This window comes from Amphiura filiformis, chromosome 20 (assembly GCF_039555335.1).
Source record: "Amphiura filiformis chromosome 20, Afil_fr2py, whole genome shotgun sequence".
Taxonomy (NCBI): domain Eukaryota; kingdom Metazoa; phylum Echinodermata; class Ophiuroidea; order Amphilepidida; family Amphiuridae; genus Amphiura; species Amphiura filiformis.
The window spans coordinates 57,907,983-57,925,782 of NC_092647.1; the positions used below are offsets into that span (position 1 = coordinate 57,907,983).

A 17,800-nucleotide genomic window follows, 5' to 3' on the forward strand; every position below is an offset into this window, starting at 1 on the left:
GTCATGAAAATATAAATTGTGGTCATTTCAAAGAATATGTAATGTTGCCTTTGGACGAGGCAGGCCTTTAAATAAGCACAAAAACTCAATACACAAAGAACAGCATTTATATTATGTGACACAATTATTATACCATGTTGTTTTTCATAAAACGTTCGTTTTATGAAAAACAACATAAACCTGTAGGCAGTCAAATTTTGTTTGAAACGAGCTCTATATTATTTTCTTGATATTATGCAATTGTCTGTGTTTTATACAATACAGCATATCAATTATCAAAGCAAAAATTTGAAATGTTATTCATAATTTACAAACAAGGCGGTCAATTTGTGGAATTGACACAGGCTGCGATGGATTCCTTAGAATTTGATATGACAGTGTTATCAAAAGAAACAAGGTACATGGAAAAAAAGATATGATATTTTTAAATGTTTGTTCGGGTTTTCAATACGGTGTCAATTTTGTGTATACATTTCAAGGTTTCCTTATAATGCTATACCTTTAAAAATAACGGTCACACTAGTTTGTTCGGCTTTATTTTAGAAATCAAATTCTGTTGCAATTAGTTCCAAGTGAAATCGTTCTTTGCTATGACTATATAGACTATCATTCAAAATTACACTATTACAGTATTACATTTGCAATGAAATCACAGCATTTTAGTGGTCCCAAATAAAAATACAACATTGTGCTATTAAAGAAGCAAACACAAGAACGCGAATTGATATCCACACCTGTTCTGTTCTTCTGTGCACATTTGTATGCATGTGTTAAGGGCTCGGATAGAACGTTTGCACAGTATTTTTGTGGGACATGAGAGTACACCAGACATATCAAATTGCATTCTGAAAACGAAGAATGTCCTTCTGACATCAAATAATTTTGATTTTTTTTAATTCGCCATATAATATAAATTTTGTGGGACATGAGAAACTATAAAATGTTTGCTGTTTTAACGGTTAAAACTTGAATTAGAGCTCTAAGTTTCCAGCTCTATTAAGAAAAAAAATTGGTCGGATAGAAATGTTAATATGACCCCCTTTAAATAATATCTACTCAAATTTGTGTTCTATAAGTATTTTTTTTACCATTCAGGTGTATGGGCAGTTAGTGCTGTATAAGCATAATGGCACGGTTCACGTGCATTGATGTATGACGTTATTCTCCCAAAACGGTTAATACTTAATATTCCGGAGATGCTTGCTAGCTGCTATAATATCATGTGATGTGATCAAGCAAAATCAGCCGGAACTCGGAAATATTAAATTTTCAGTTTCTTATAGGATAGTAAATAGCATTTGCAAAGCTGCATTTTGCAGAAAACTCCACTGAAATTGAACAACCAGTTCCAAAGATATGAGCAATTGAAGATTTTCCAAAACAGCAGGAAACAAAAGGAAATATTGCCTTTGTTTGGCTATATCTCAAAATCAATATTTCCGAGTTCCGACTGATTTTGCTTGATCGCATCACATATTTAACATTTTCACTGAGATGTGTATGTCATTCAGGGAAAGTCTTATGGAAATAAAATGTAAATAAATTAATAACAGAAAAACGAACGTTGTAAAGCACCAAGTTCGATCACATAATGGGTTTGTTCACAATCGCGAATGTAATTTATATTTATGCCATGTGTTCTTCTTTTATATCTCGGGTAATTATCATTTATTATCTTTCTTGCAGATACAATAATTGTGTAAGATGTATTATTTTTACGCGTGTGTTAAAAGCAACTGCATTACATTGAACCAGTTCAATCGCATAATGGGTTTGTTCCCAGTCGCGAGTGTGATTTGTTTAACATGCTAGTCTGTGTTCTTCTCTTATATCTCGGGCAATTATCGTTTATTATCTTTTTTGTAGATACAATAATTGTGTAAGACTTTGTATTAGTTTGTTTAAACCAACTGCATCACTTTGAGCCAGTTCAATTGCATAATGGGTTTGTTCACAGTCGCGAATGTGATTTATTTAACATGCAAGTCTGTTTTCTTCTTGTATATCTCGAGCAATTATCGTTTATTTTTTTCTTTACAGATACAATAATTGTATAAGGCTTTATAATATTATTACGCATTTGTACGTTCAATATTTTGAAAATAATATGAATAATTGTCAAAGAAATGCAATTGCATGTATTTCTAGACTGTGGCTTAAGTTTCTTGAAATATGTCTATATCAAAAAGATATTAATATAGTAACATTTGGCTAAACATAAATAGATAAAGAAGTATAAAAAACAGCAATAATGTGTGATTTTGATTTAAACTTTTCATCCAAACACAAGGAATTAATTCCTACCTCGGAATTTTCAGATAATAATAATAATAATTTATTATGGTAATTTATCTTTCATCAGCAAGTGAGTGACTGTATCAGGTCGTGATCTTTTTGACCCGATAACAGACTCGTAGACTCCTGAAAGTTTGAACCGGACGCGTCTTTTTTGAGAGATGGTTGGTTGGCTTTGATGTGAACTGCTTCTTTGACTCCATGTAGGAACCACCTAATGTCCCTGTCTAGTATATGAACTTTGTCCAAGTCAACAAAGTGTCCAGGAGACTCGATGTGAATATGGTTTGAGACCTCAGATGCTCATAACACCGCGTTTTCAAAGACCTAATACAGTCACTCACTCGCTGATGAAAGATGGAGTACCATCTGAAAATTCCGAGGTAGGAATTAATTCCTTGTGTTGGGATCAAAAGTTTAAATCAAAATCATGATTTATACCAACACAGATGAACTTTCCTGAAAGCAATTACCGTAAAAAACTCGATAGTTAGCATATGTGCTTACTATCGAGCGCTTTTAAAACATGCAATGATGAAGTGCTCCATCCACAAAAGGGTAAAGGGTTTTGAGCAAATCATCGATGCCCATAGTTATACGAACAAGTACACTGCAAATTTGTGTCGCAACCCCATTAGTTTAGTTGGTAAAGAGCCGAATTTTGGTACAATTTCGTGTTGAATGTAATTCCCAAAATATTGAAAACATTGATTTAATTTAGGCTGACTCTATTTTGGAAATATGTGCTTATTTAAGCATCTAGCGGCAAGTTCGCGTAAAATTTGGCAACCAAATTATTTTGGTTAATTCGGGTATGCTGAGTTCAAATATTTTGTCTGCCAAGCTATATTGAAACCCCGTGACCTTAAAAAATTACCCAATTTCGCTACATGTTCATATAGGGGGCAACAATTAAAAATTCACTATAAAACATGTCAAATTATTCGTCTGGGTCTAAGGATCACAAAAATATATTTGCACGTAGGATTATAATTACCAAGTTACGAGGCTCAGCAGGTCCAAGGTCAAAATGGATGCAAACTGTTCCTCAAGTTCAAGGGATTCAGGAAAAGAACAGTTTTTACTATCTGCGATGTCAAGTTCAGAAGATAGATAATAAATAAAACAAATTCCATTGAATCCTATATGGAATCGTACATATTTTACGACTCGTTGCTGTGTAACATGCTAACAAGATATCGCAGATAGTGCAAACTATTCTTTTTCTGAAACCTCTTAACTAGGTGAATAAATTGCCACAACTTTTACGACAATTTCAGCAACTTTGACCTTATAGTATATGGGGAATTGTGTTAGATTAGACCCATACACAATAAGCAAATCGACCTGTGATCTTTTGTGCCCCATAACTTCTTAACGATAGGTCGTACACACACAAACATTACATTTCTGGGATCCACGGGGCCAGACGCGTGATTTGACATGTTTGAAAGTGTTATTGGAATCAAATTAATTTTGCCCCTTATGCGATTTTTCACATTTTAATGAATAATGATAGAGTCGTACTATCATATCACTAAATAATTGCATTTCAGAGTGAAGAAACATTCTTCAATTACATATCAATTATAGAAATACAATAACAGATTTATGTGATATTCATGCAATAACAATATCAACAGGCAGTTGGTTAATGATGATCTCTGACCCAACCATTTAGCGCTCTACCTGCGCATACATTACGTATATATTATACATTATTCCGACATTGCATCATTGAGTCGAATACGGCAATTTCTGCAGACAAAACGGGTGAACGAACGTAACAATATCCCATGCATCATCGTAATTGAATGTCACTGCTTTCATAATTATGCTTCAGGAAATGTGTTACGGTAAGAAGAACATCTTAAACATAGATTTAATATACGAGTAGCTACAATCATGTTCACCTACAATCGCCATATATTATTCGTCTATTTATATTTTGTGAAAACCACTATATGGCCGTCTCATTATATATTAAAGTTTATCTCAACATAAATGTGTACAGAACACCCTTAGCTGGTACCCCACGTTGCCCAAATATAATCATTCTTTTAATGGTTATGTGTTTTTGAAAATGACACGGGAGTAACGCTTATGTTTCAAATAATATGTTAGAATTATTGTACCATACTGACAAGCTTAAAGAGAAAATAAATGCTTAACGATTTAAGTACAGATTTTATACGTTGCTAAAATAATAATGTAAAATTAATTTTGATATTAGTTGTCCCCATAGAGGCCTTGCATGCGACGTATCATCCCGTAAATATGGCGGACTACTCAAATGCATTCAACAAAAGCATGATTGCAATCTACCGTGACAGTTCGTCTCACACACATAATCCTGCACTACGATCAAATAGGTTGATGACAACATTTGATTGAATGGACTGCACTCCGCCATAACTACGGTGAAGGACACCGGTTGAAAACCTTTGTTTGGAGCCAATCAATAATTTCATGCAGGGCCTCTATAGTAATGGTCTTTACCGCTAATTACCCCGACTGCCCATTATTCAGAATCGCGCTCCCTGATTTGTTAACAATCCAATCACGTGATAGCCTTTTATTCTGAGCTATTCTGCAATAATGTATGGGTAGCATTAGCATTGCTTGGTTACGAGTACAATATAATCCGCGTTTTACCTTGTTGTAAAGAACCTTTAATATTTTGGGAAAAGGTTATATTTTCTCTTTAAATCACTCTATTTTTGCGGTAAAAGAACAGTTTAAAATTTCCGGGAAAAGAATACACTCTTAAAATTAACTGTTAACTAATAAATGAGTAGGGACTCTATTAAAAACAATGAATAGTACAAAATTTGTGTAGTGTAGTTTAAATTTGCGGTAAAAGGATAATTTAAATTAAACGTTTTTTTATAATGTGATGGGCTGCGCCTCACCTATTATTTACTGCCTCATTATTTGGGTGTAAAGAATACGGTTCAGTGGCGTAGCGTCATAGGGGCGCGGGGTGGGGATTACGTGCACCCCAATCGATCTGTAAATTTAGAAAATTCCATAGGAATATTGCCTAAAATGGCTGGTGCCACCCCCCACCCCCTAATAGGATGACTGATTCGGCATTACCATTTATTTCTTAATTTCCGGGCTTTACTTTAAAATTCCATAAAACTACTTATTTTTTAAAATTATATTATAATATTTTAAATAAGCTGATTGCAATTTGTTTTAGTATCTTGCTTTGTTAATCCTTTGTTATGGTATTTAAGGGGTACTACACCCCTCGATAAATTTGTGTCTATTTTTGCATTTTTCTCAAAAACTAATACTACAGTGGTAACAAAAGTTATGTATATTATAGGGGCAAGGAATCCAATTACTACACTTGAATTTCAGTGACGCAAGACAAGCGGTTCGATATTTATGATAAGAAAAGAGGTACAGCTAGGATGTACCTCATTTCCTATCATGTATACATAACCGCTTGTCTTGAGTCACTGAAATTTCAGTTTAGTAATTGGATTCCTTGCCCCAATAATATACATAACTTTTGTTACCACTGTGTTATTATTTATTGAGAAAAATGCAAAAATAGTCACAAATTTACCTCAGGGGTGTAGTACCCCCTTAAAAGGATGAAAATTTGAAGTAATGTCCAGTTTGAACTTAAGGGTCAAAATAGTCCTTTTACATTTATCGTTTTGATTTGCAAGTTTTGAAAATGGACCAACGTTCATATACTGGGTATCAATCTTTGTCAATTTAGAGTGTTTGGTAGCAAATTAATAAAATTGTCATAACAAGATAAGGTTTTGGTGTAGGCCGGGTTACATAACTGCGGACTTTCTTTATTTGAGGGTTTACTAGTATTGTGTGTATAACCACATAAACATACATATACATTCCTTTTCTGTATTTTATTTTCACTTCCCCATTATTATTTGTATCATTCTTAGTTGGGTCATATACGAATCCTAATGGCAAGATATCAATTGATAAACTGCTTTTCAAACCATAAACAAGAATTTCGAATATTTAGATTGTCGATGATCTAATTCTCCCCCCCCCTCCATTTTCATATTGTTTTTTAAACCACTACATGGGTAATGACACTATGAAACCGATACTAAACTTATTTTTAAATTTCTCACGAGATCGAAACAATGCATGTTAAAATAATATAGTATTCTCTAATGTTTCCTTAACCTGAACGCGAAAACACATGCATTATTTTCTGTCTATTATTCATTTTACATTTTACTCTGTTGAAATACAAGAGTTATATTTATACTGCAACAACTTGTGTTAGTAACTTCGTATTATGCTCAAGGTCAAACTCAAAGTTAACTGATGATATGCACAACGTCAACTAATTGAACCAGAACCACTGAACCAGAAACTATTGCAATTGTATCTATTATTATGATTTCTTTTCACTTAAATATATAGGACTTTGAAGTTGCAATGGAATTGGTTTTTACAACTCGGTGGAATAGCAATGTCAGGTAAGATTTTCACATGTAGTGGGTTAATCGTAAACAAAATAATTATTTACATTTTAATAACGCTGTTGTTTTGGTTTTTATTGGGGTAAATATCAAGTGTATATGTTTATTGATAAGGTTGTGCTGACTATGGAATGTAAATGATACGAGTATGGACACTTTTACGGGAATATTATATTTGGAAGAATAACAACATAGTAGAAAAGAACAATTTAAACTATTAATTGTAGGGCTTCGTCATAGAATATGTGAATTGCAAAATTCTAAAGACTGTTTCTCTGATAATGGTTTGAAATAATTAAAAATCTCTTAATATGTAATTATTTGGATTCCATAATTGATTTGTTTTCTTATTCGATTTGTTTATTCTTACAGACGTCCTTCACAACGAGCTAAAATGAAGTAAATGAAGGTACCTCATATATATTAGCTACAATATGGCTCAGGCTAATAACGCTTCCACCAAGCGGACCATATTGCATACGTTTTTTGGCAGGGCAGAACAAGTCAATAGTATAAAGGAGTATATTTTCAACTTTATCTTCGATGTCAGTCGTGACAGTGGTAGTGATGTTATTCAGATTATCAATATTGCCGGGCCACCTGGCATTGGAAAAACCAAACTGGCGAAACATGTCTTGAAAGAAATGGAACTAGATTGCATGGAACATGGAATTTCATTCAAGTCTTATTTTATAGATTTACAAAATGAAAACAACATGGGAAATGTTCTCAAGCAGATCGGCATTGAAATGTGTTGCTCTTCTTCCCACAAATCTGGACGGAAGCTTATCCGAGAACTTCACTCTCGTGTGACTAAAACTACTTCTGAACTATTGGTTCTTGATGGAGTGGAAGGGCTACTATCTGATGACGAGGCGGGTAGAGAGTTTTTAGAATTGTGTCAAGAACTAATCGCTAGAAGATCATCGTTTCAAAATAATGCTAAACGGTTTCTCCTCGTTACTTCAACGATTAAATTTCAACTTCCGCGACTTATAAGTAAACTGTACACCCTACCGCTTCTGCCATTAACATTAAATGAAGTCAAAGAAGGGTTCCTTAGAATGTGCAGACAGGAAGAATTTGGAAGCTCTTTAGAAGACCTTGCAGAATGTGCAGCTGGTTATCCCATTGCCGTTATCCTTATTGGAGCCATCGTCAAAGCTAGGAACATCCATCCAAAAGACCTAGTGGATAGCCTTCGTCGAGATTGGACAGCCACATTGATTAGTGGTGATGCTGACAACCAGATGAACCGCGTCAGAAGTGTTATCAACGTGTGTTTGAAAAAACTACCAAGACAGCTTCGCAAAGATTATACAAAACTTGCCTACATTCCGGCCTCATTTACTGCAGAAACGGCTAGTTTCATGACCTCTACCCCAGGGGAAGTAAGAAGTAGTGTCATAGTAAAACATGATGTAATATTACCACTTCATGATCGTTGCTTCCTAGAAGTACACCATTTGCTTGATCCAATGAGCGGAAGGCAACGCTTCCATATTCACCAAGTCCTACGTTCCTTTGTAGAAGACCGATACCACCTCCTTGATCAAGATTTGAATGAAGTTCGCAATCGGTACTGTGTCTTTTACGGGCAACTCTTGCTCAAAATCTCACCGTTGTTAGATAAAGATTACGCGTCACATCTGCCTGTATTTACAATAGAAATACGAAACATCGAAAAGCTTCTAAGAGAAGCAGTTCATTGTCTGGGAGAAAACACAGTGTTGTTTTTAGAAGCTGCCTACGAGTCACATGTCATCATTGAGACTTTCTTACCTACAGAAGAAGCAGTGGAATTCTACAAAGCTTGTGTCAATGCTGCGCAGATGAAGGAACGGCCAGGTGGTGTTGATAAGCTTTCAGAGGCCCGGATGTTGTTAGTGTATGGAAAGATGCTCGGTGCAGCTAAGACTGACTTTGAGCTTGAATATGAGCAATACAAGAAATGTATGCGTCTTCTGAGACCACGTGGTGATACGGTAGAGATGGCAACGCTTTTGTGTTCGATGGCAGGAAATCTGCATTCAAGGGGAAAACGATTTGATGCTATCAAGTAAGTAACTTTTTAATAGCTAAGTGGAGATCATTATGTAATTCATTCTGTAAAATGTAATACAATGAATGATTTTGTGACCGGGCATGCCAAAATGAGAGGATGTACAAATAAAAAAATGTTGGTTATTACGCTCGCAGCAGCTATCTGGACCATTAAAAGTTTGGAATAAGATCACCACAGTTTGGCATTATGCACAAGTTCTGTATTGGAGCCAAAGGTTTATTTGGCTTTGGCAAAGATGTTTATCATATCGAGGGGATGGTGACAAGGATTTTGTGGCAGTACCGAGGCGGTGCACAGCATGTGTTTGCAATCCATCCAAAAATTGTTACCCAAATTCGGGAGATATAACTATCATGATTATTGCACGGTAGCTGTATTGACTAAGGGCACGGTCGCTCAGCGATATGGGTTCGTGAGGCTCAGTGCAGGCTCTCGACCTCGGCCCGGCGGTGCAATCGTGTTGGGCACTAAGACATGGTAGGCAAGGCCATTTTTTTCTATTTCCTCTCTCCACCCATCGGTACCAGCTTGTGCTGCGGAAGTAAACAGACTAGCTATGCGAGAGGTACATTAGACCTAAACTATTATAGGACAATTCTGGTACCCGCGTTTCGGTAGAGAGAATGATCATTCCGGCCTGTAAACAAATGGTCTTTACCTTTGCCTTATCAACTGAACAATTCATTTACTCCGCGTTACTAATATTGGGAATGACTCTTATTCTTCAACAGAACCCTTCACGATACACTTACTGTATTGGATCGACTAGAGAACTACAATTCACGCGCGGCGGGCATACCAGGACCTGTCGTGACAGAACAGAGAGCAACAAGAGCAACCGAAATCAAACCAGAAGCTGCGCTTGCCATCAGAAGAATCCGTGCCAATGCAACGCACATGCTTGGTGTGATCTATACGTGGATAGGTATGTAGTAAACGTTTTTGAGCACTCTTTTGATCATTCCGTATTCCTACCAGTGGCGTAGATTTCTTTTTGACATGGGGGGGTGGAGTAGGAAAATATTTCTTGAAGTACAGTCAATCCAGCACCTTTTGGCGACAGAATAAGTTTATGGTATAATTGTGCGCGAAGTGCGTGAAAAAATGTGTTATTTTGAAGCTAAATTGATAAAAAATATGGTGTAAAAGTAGAATAAATGCGCGCGAAGCACGCGAAAATTTGCACTTTTGCGGCTTAAATGGGCAAATATGAGGTTGATTTGGTCAGAAACCGATTATCAGGCGTCAACATTTGGGGATGATTGTATGGATCATCCCCCCTGGCAAAATAGTGGGGGGATTTATCCCCCATCCCCCCGGGATTTACGCCTATGATTCCTACTATGAGGTTTAAAACACATTCTATGAAGGCAAAGGCGGTGCAACACTCATCATATTATACGGTTAAACAATGTCAAATTGAACTATTGAGATCCAACATTTGAGGTCATATTGTATTTTATATATTTCCGATGCACTATTATATATTATTTCCAGGTTAAAGTTATAATATAAAAATGTGTATTATTTATCTACTTTGCAGGGAAGACAAAACAAGCAGAAAAGTGTCACTTAGAAAGTCTGCAGATGAAACGTGAATTATGGGGTGAGAATCATCCTTCTGTTGGATCGGGATATAATGGACTAAGTTTGATGTACGAAAAAACAGGAGAATCAAACAAAGCAGCTCATTTCTGTTTCCTTGGTCTTAAAGTCAGACGGAAGCTTCTTAAAGAAGAACCAAGTATTGGCGTTATAGTGTCGCTAAATAACTCAGCTCGGCATTTGAGTCTGTTGAAAGGGGAACATCAGCGCGCTTTGGATCTACTAGATGAAGCATACAGGATGAGAGAGAAATTAGGTATAAATCATCGAGACACATCACTTATTTTCAACAATAGAGGCAAGGTATACTCTTGGATGGGAGATTGGAAGAATGCTATGATTAACTTTGCAAAGGCAGTGGAGTTACGACTGAAGTTCATAGGTAGCCATGCGTCCACGGCTGGTTCGATGTATCTGTTAGGTAACTCTTATTTGAAGAGTGATCTTCCTCATCTGGCAGTAGAATCACTAACAGAATGCCTGAAGATGATCGAAGCAGTTCATATGAAGGAACAACCATTATCTGAGGAACGAGCGAAGACATTGGAACCTCTTGCCAAGGCTTATCGTGCCATGGGGAATTTGGAAGAAGCAATGACGTATTATGACAAGACTGTAGTTGAACTAACACGATTGGCCATTGAACATATGGCGTTAGAAGAAGAGAGCAAACACGCGAGTTTGGAACGCAAAATTGAAATAATTAAACTAAAGCGAGAACTTGTGAAATTGGACATTGAAAAGCAGAGTTGCTTAATAGGCACTGGTCTTCACTGGAAGCTCATCTGCACTGCGGCGCTTTGTTGTGCAATATTGTACTGGCTTTGGTGTAATTGTATGGGGTTTTATTTGAACTTTTTATCTGCGTAGTGAGTTATTGAATGCATATGCTTCTATGAACTGACCTATCAGCATGATCAGAGATTGAAGTTCTCTGACAACCTAACGGTCCAATCCCGGGGTTCAATACAGGTTGTGAAGCATTTACGGAGATGTCAAATGCCATGTTATGAGAGTTAAGTGATTCCATGCGATCGTATAATATACCATTTCTAGCTATAATTATAGACGAATCCAACGAACCAAGTAATGATCAGGATTTGTTCGGCCATTGTTGGGTCCCCGCAACACCAACTGATGTTGTGACTGCCCAATCGGGTGGATACCAAAAAAAAATAGGTCTTTGGGAAAAATATATATCTTCAATATATAAAGTCAAAATTTTTCAATTGATGGTTGGCTTTTCATCCAGCTACATACACTTTAAGAACATATCATTAGATTTTCTCCGAAGATGGTTAAATATCAAAAATATCAAATTTTAATAAAAAATCAAAATTATTTGATATTAGAAGGCCGCCGGCATAGCCTAAAAATGTACTGAAGTTTCCCTTTATTGGATCGTTGTCTCAGTATCACCTGCATGGTTTGTTAGCAAGCCTATAATACAAAAATGCACAAATCCGAGGAATCGGATAGCAACGTTTGCACAGGGTTTTTGTGTGACCTGAGAGCACATCAGACATATCGAATTGCATTCTGAATACGAGGAACATGTCTACAGTAAGCTACAGTAGAATTTAATTAGACCTTTGCAGGACTTAAACCCAATTAAAAGCTATTAAACCAAGATAACACTCATTGAAAACAGCTTAACTGATTAAATCATATCTTCTCTGGTTAAATACACACATCATATGTTTCTGCTTTTACACGTACAATGGAGCAATGCGCTGGGATTATAGTTTCAGTTGGGTGAACGATTATAAAGCGAGCGCTAGAGAACAATTGTGTGTGGTCTTTGTTTACGAAATGAGACAATACGTGCTTATTGTTAACCAGCGTTCTTGAAAATGAGAAACATGGTGGTTTGCAGACTTAACACGGTTTGGAAATAATTTCTTCATATTTTTTGGTGTTATCTGTCGTTTACATATCATTCCTAAAACACCAAAGTACGAATATTTCCAAACATCTAAATTAGCTAAAAATTTAGGACATGTTACAAAACTATATTTTCTAGAACTTTAGAAGAGTACTTTTAATATTGGCCGGTTATTTTTCACACAGCGACGTTAACTAGGCATATCCCCATACTTTTAACGTAGGCTATTTGTAGAGGTCACGCGTCAATGGGAAAGAGCACTGTGTATTATGTATAGGAAAAATGAAAATATGTGCGTTTGAGCGCCCTCGGCGAATTAGCATATATTTATTTTCTTCACGTTACGTCATAATGAATGACTTGGGTGTGCGCCGGGGCGTGTTAGTGTTTGGTAGTCACTTCAGGTTGGTAGCACCACGCAGCACACACGCTTTTTTCAATATCTCGGTTCCGTCTCAGCTTCAGTGACGTGGCATTGGTGTTAGGCCTATATTAATATGACGGCCGCAACGAAAGAAGACATTCAAGAGTTACTGAATCAGTTCAAAAGTAGCCAAGCAGAGCTAAAAAGTTCGTTTACAGAGTCACTACAGTCAGCAAAGGAGGAATTTTGGCAAGAAAATAAGAAAACAGCGGAGTGTTTTGAAAAGAAGTTGGCGACGGCCTCTGAAACAAAGTGGAAAAGAGAAGGAAATAAACGGCAGTACGAGTTTAACCAGTTAAGTTTTCGTTCCGTTTCTGTAGTACTTAAAATGATTAAATTTATTAGAAGGATAATATTCAGCTCCTATTATGTTTAATAAGAAATGGTTGGCAGCAGCGTTCTGGTCAGTTGTAATGGGTCCAATGGACCGTGTCACAGTGGACCGTGTAATATCAACAGGTCTGTTCTGTGTGCAAGGTTAACTATAGCAAAAGGGCAGTGATACGCGTGGCTCACCTTTTATAGAAATTTTGTTCAATTGGTATGAGCTAATGTGTCCGAGTAAAAAGAAATCATCCAGCGTGGAAATGTATTGAATTATCACAATTGGTTGATTGGCGCGAAATGTGCGATTTGGCGCGTATATGATCTAATATGAATTGTCTCTAATAAGTGTTACGTGTTATTTACTTGTAATATAGATCTGTTGACGACCTAATAACCAAGGCCATTGATGACCCAGTTGATGGTAAGGTGCACCTACTTAAAGCGAGAGATACCATCGGTACAAGACAGAAGTTTATAAGACTGGCTGACATCAGCGAGCATGGGTGGGCGACCGTGTCAGAGTATGAAACCAATGAGTTGGCAGCTGATGAGGATGATCACAAAAGAATTCAACGGGCCGAATATCGAGCAGGAAAAAAGATCAAGCAGAAGCAAGCTAGCAAGCAAGCGGCAAAAAAAAGTTCAAAAAAGATGGCGGCGCTTCCGTGGGTGGTGGTTTTGGTATGCCTAGTTCTTCTAGTCAGCTTTTTCGTGCAGGAGGGTCCTTCACTGGGCCCATCAGCAGGCAAGGCAAAGGCAGTTGCTGCTACTTCTGTGGGAAGTTCGGCCACTGGAGAGAAAGTTGTCCAGCCAGACGGCAGCAGTTTAGTACAAACCAGCCGCAAAATGCAGGAGGCATCTAAAGTAAATAGAGATAAAGTTAAGTATGATAATTCATGTAGCGTAGATGAATGTGTCTGTATTTCAGATGATATAGTATTTGATTATGCAGATTATGAGAGAAGCGAAGGTAATATTGCGATCAAGGTTTCAGGTAGGCTAAAAAGCCACGCCCATGTTTTGGCGGGAAATTGGGGCACCACAGTTTATAATGGAAACTATTGAAAACGGATATGTAATTCCTTTTTATGACGAGCCTCCGATGCAATCATCCAAGAATAACAGGTCTGCGTATAATAATCACGAATTTGTGTCTGAGGCCATATCTGAGCTGGTAAAATTGGGGTCTGTAGAAATTTGTCAATCTCCCCACACGTTATTAACCCACTCACTGTTTCTATTCAGCCAAACGGAAAAAAGAGGCTAATTCTTGACCTGAGGATGGTAAACAAGTTCATTCGCAAGCAATCTGTTAAGTTTGAGGATATGAGAACAGCACTGCTGTTTCTTAGGAAAGGTGGTTTCATGTTCAAATTTGACTTGAAGTCCGGGTATCATCATATAGAGATTCACCCTATGCATAGAAAATTCTTGGGATTCTCATGGAATCTCAATGGTAAAGTGCGTTATTTTAGATTTTCGTGCCTGGCATTTGGTTTGAGTTCGGCTCCATTCATTTTTACTAAAATAGTTCGACCGTTGGTAAAGAAGTGGAGAAGCGAAGGCAAGGCAATTGTAGTATTTCTAGATGATGGTCTAGGTTTTGGTGGGTCTGTAGATAAAGCAAAAGAGGCTAGTGATAGTATTAAAGCCGATCTGATTAAATCTGGATTTGTGCCGAATATCCAGAAGTCGATTTGGAGCCCAACAATAACATTAGAGTGGTTGGGATATGATATTGATCTAGAATCAGGTGCATTTGGGGTCACCGGAAGAAGAGTTCAAGACATCCATCAAAGTACTACCACTATTCTTAACTACAAAGACAATAGTGGGAATTTAAATGTGAAGGCTAGACTTCTGGCTAGTGTGGCGGGAAAAATTGTTTCCACTAGCCTGGCAGTTGGAAATATAGCAAGATTAATGACGAAATCTTTACATGTCTGTGTAGAAGGTAAAGAAAACTGGGAATCCTTTGTTTGTGTGTCGGAAGAAGCCACTAGTGAATTAGAGTTTTGGCGGGAAAATATTCGTACTCTCAATTGTGCAAAAGTTGAACCGAAAACAGCAGCGTCTAAAATAGTATATTCAGATGCAAGTAGCACTGGCTACGGTGGGTATGTAGTAGATATGTCGGATGATATTGCTCATGGGCAATGGAATCAAGTTGATGCAAGACGAAGCTCGGCATGGAGAGAGCTTAAGGCCGTAGAAATGGTCATGGCTTCATTTGTCAAGAAGCTTGGGAATCATGTTGTGAAATGGTTTACGGATAACCAAAGTGTTGCAGCGATAGCAACAAAAGGCAGTATGAAAACTGATTTACAAGAAATTGCTTTGAACATTTTCAGAATTTGTGTCCAAGATAATATATCTTTAGAAGTGGAATGGGTCCCTAGATCAGACAATGAAAGAGCTGATTATATCAGTCGCATTATTGATGCTGATGATTGGGCTATCTCAGATTATATATTTGAGAAATTGGACACAAGATGGGGTCCTCATACAATAGACAGATTTGCCAGTTTTTACAATGCAAAGTTGCCAAGATTCGATTCGAGGTTTTGGAACCCAGGTTGTGAGAATATAGACGCATTTACTGTGGATTGGTCTAACGAAAATAACTGGTTAGTGCCACCTATCCACCTCATTCCAAGAGTCCTATTTCACATGATGCGTTCGGGGGGCAGCAGGAACTCTTATTTGCCCTCAGTGGTATTCGGCCCCTTTTTGGCCGATATTGTTCCCAGATGGACAGACTCCTATAGTTGGAGTGGTGGATATACAGGAATTACAGTATTTTCCTGGTATGTTTGTAAATGGCAGATACAATAACGAGCAGTTCGTTAAACAAATAGCCAGAAGTGCTATTCTGGCGGTAAGAGTCCAGTTTTAATCGAATGCGTTGAGCAAAATCGGTTGGATTTGAAATCCTAATAAATTTGATATTTTAAGAGAAACATTCTGTAAATTGAGTATGCCATGATATTGGTAATGAGTTTTCGAGGAAATACAAAGAACTTTATATAAATGAAATGCAACAAATATCAAAGCTTGCAACGAAGAAAGAGTTACATGCTAATATAGCAGGAATCTATGAAGATTGATTTGGTACTCAATGCGTGAAGGACGGCATTGACAAGAAGTGAAAATTAGTAAGTAGGTAGAGTAATCAGACAATGTTAGAAATATTAGTAGGCCTAAATACATTTGACTGCGGAATTCTTAAAAATTGTTTTCATTTCATTTGCAGGTAATCTTCCAGAGTGGTATATGGTCAGATGCGGGATACGAAGAGCATGATGAACTGAACAAATTAGCATCAGAATTGCCTGGTGTGACATTAAACTCTAGAGCCGATTCAACTATAAAACAATATGGGGGAGCATTTTGCAATTGGTGCACATGGGCTGACAGATTTGGAAAGTCAAAAATTCCAGCGGATCCCTATTATGTTTCATTATATCTCATTCATGTCAGTCATTCAGCCAACACACCAGCACCTATTTTGAAAGCCACTGCTGCTATTTCATGGGCTCATAAATTGGCAGGGAGTTCAGATCCTTGTCTTTCTCCAATTGTTAAGAATGCTGCTGAGGGTTTGAAACGTAAATTAGCATCTCCTACCGTTAAAAAGGAGCCTATAACAGCAGAAATTCTGGTTAAAGTATATGATCACTATTGTGCAGATTTGTCCATCAAGAATTTGCTTACTATTAGAACTGTAACAATGTGCTTGATAGCTTATGCAGGGTTTCTCCGTTTTGATGAACTTTCTGAGATAAAAAGAGAGCATATAACATTTGAGTTATCACATATGTCAATTCTGATTCCTTCTAGCAAGACGGACATTTATAGGCAAGGTAAATCAGTTATTATAGCACGTCTGACATCAAGAGTTTGTCCTGTTCGTATGTTACAGAAGTATTTAGAGTTAGCTCAGGTCCAAGATTCATGTTCATTCATTTTCAGGAGTTTGTCTGCCACAAAAATGGGTTACAAATTGCGCAAGGATAACCGACCAATGTCATATACTAGAGTTCGCGAAGTCATTTTGGATGCGCTCAAGCCAATAGTTGGCGACACATCAAAATTTGGTGTCCATAGCCTGCGTTCAGGGGGTGCCACAGAGGCAGCTAATGCGGGGTGCCTGAAAGATTATTTAAGAGGCACGGCAGATGGAGGTCTGATTCAGCCAAAGATGGCTATGTCAAGGAAAGTTTACCAAAATTGCTTTCAGTTTCCCAATCGTTGGGATTGTAGATTTCCCTGACTTTTACTTCATTGAGCTCACGATTCGCTGTGGCCGGTGCAAATAAATACCAACACAACGCAAGCTTATGTATTAAAAGTGTTTTATTGGCGGGCATTGGTGTCGTTCTTAGGGGGTATAGTGGAGAAATGAAAATATGTGCGTTTGAGCGCCCTCGGCGAATTAGCATATATTTATTTTCTTCACGTTACGTCATAATGAATGACTTGGGTGTGCGCCGGGGCGTGTTAGTGTTTGGTAGTCACTTCAGGTTGGTAGCACCACGCAGCACACACGCTTTTTTCATTATTTTTTGTTAAATCCAAAAAAAAAATGTTATGTGTATTTTTAAAAGGTTTTGCCTCTGTCGGTTATCCAGGGTGGGTATTTGACTGATTGTTCGGGGAGGAAAGAATTCAATCACCAGGTTGACATGAGGTAGAAAGCCAGGGGTCATCGTACGTTC

The 17,800-nt window shown here is 37.4% G+C and overlaps 3 protein-coding genes across 3 annotated transcripts; all 3 read left to right on the plus strand.

Moving 5' to 3' along the window:
• Positions 1-4,040: 4,040 nt before the first annotated feature.
• Positions 4,041-12,611, plus strand: LOC140142105 (uncharacterized). The gene is made up of 5 exons (XM_072164064.1): positions 4,041-4,151; positions 6,718-6,773; positions 7,149-8,835; positions 9,573-9,766; positions 10,385-12,611. Exons 3-5 carry the CDS (start codon positions 7,211-7,213, stop codon positions 11,314-11,316), a joined length of 2,751 nt encoding a protein of 916 aa, XP_072020165.1. The 5' UTR covers positions 4,041-4,151; positions 6,718-6,773; positions 7,149-7,210; the 3' UTR covers positions 11,317-12,611.
• Positions 12,612-12,613: 2 nt separating this feature from the next.
• On the plus strand, positions 12,614-17,355 carry LOC140142397 (uncharacterized). The gene is made up of 3 exons (XM_072164367.1): positions 12,614-13,049; positions 13,457-13,946; positions 16,336-17,355. The coding sequence occupies exons 1-3, from the start codon at positions 12,829-12,831 to the stop codon at positions 17,353-17,355; spliced, it is 1,731 nt and encodes a 576-aa protein (XP_072020468.1). The 5' UTR covers positions 12,614-12,828.
• Positions 14,113-15,917, plus strand: LOC140142980 (uncharacterized). Its single transcript, XM_072165006.1, is given in 2 exon segments — positions 14,113-14,284; positions 14,287-15,917. Coding segments are annotated over 2 exon segments (1,782 nt in total). The 5' UTR covers positions 14,113-14,133.
• Positions 17,356-17,800: the final 445 nt, after the last annotated feature.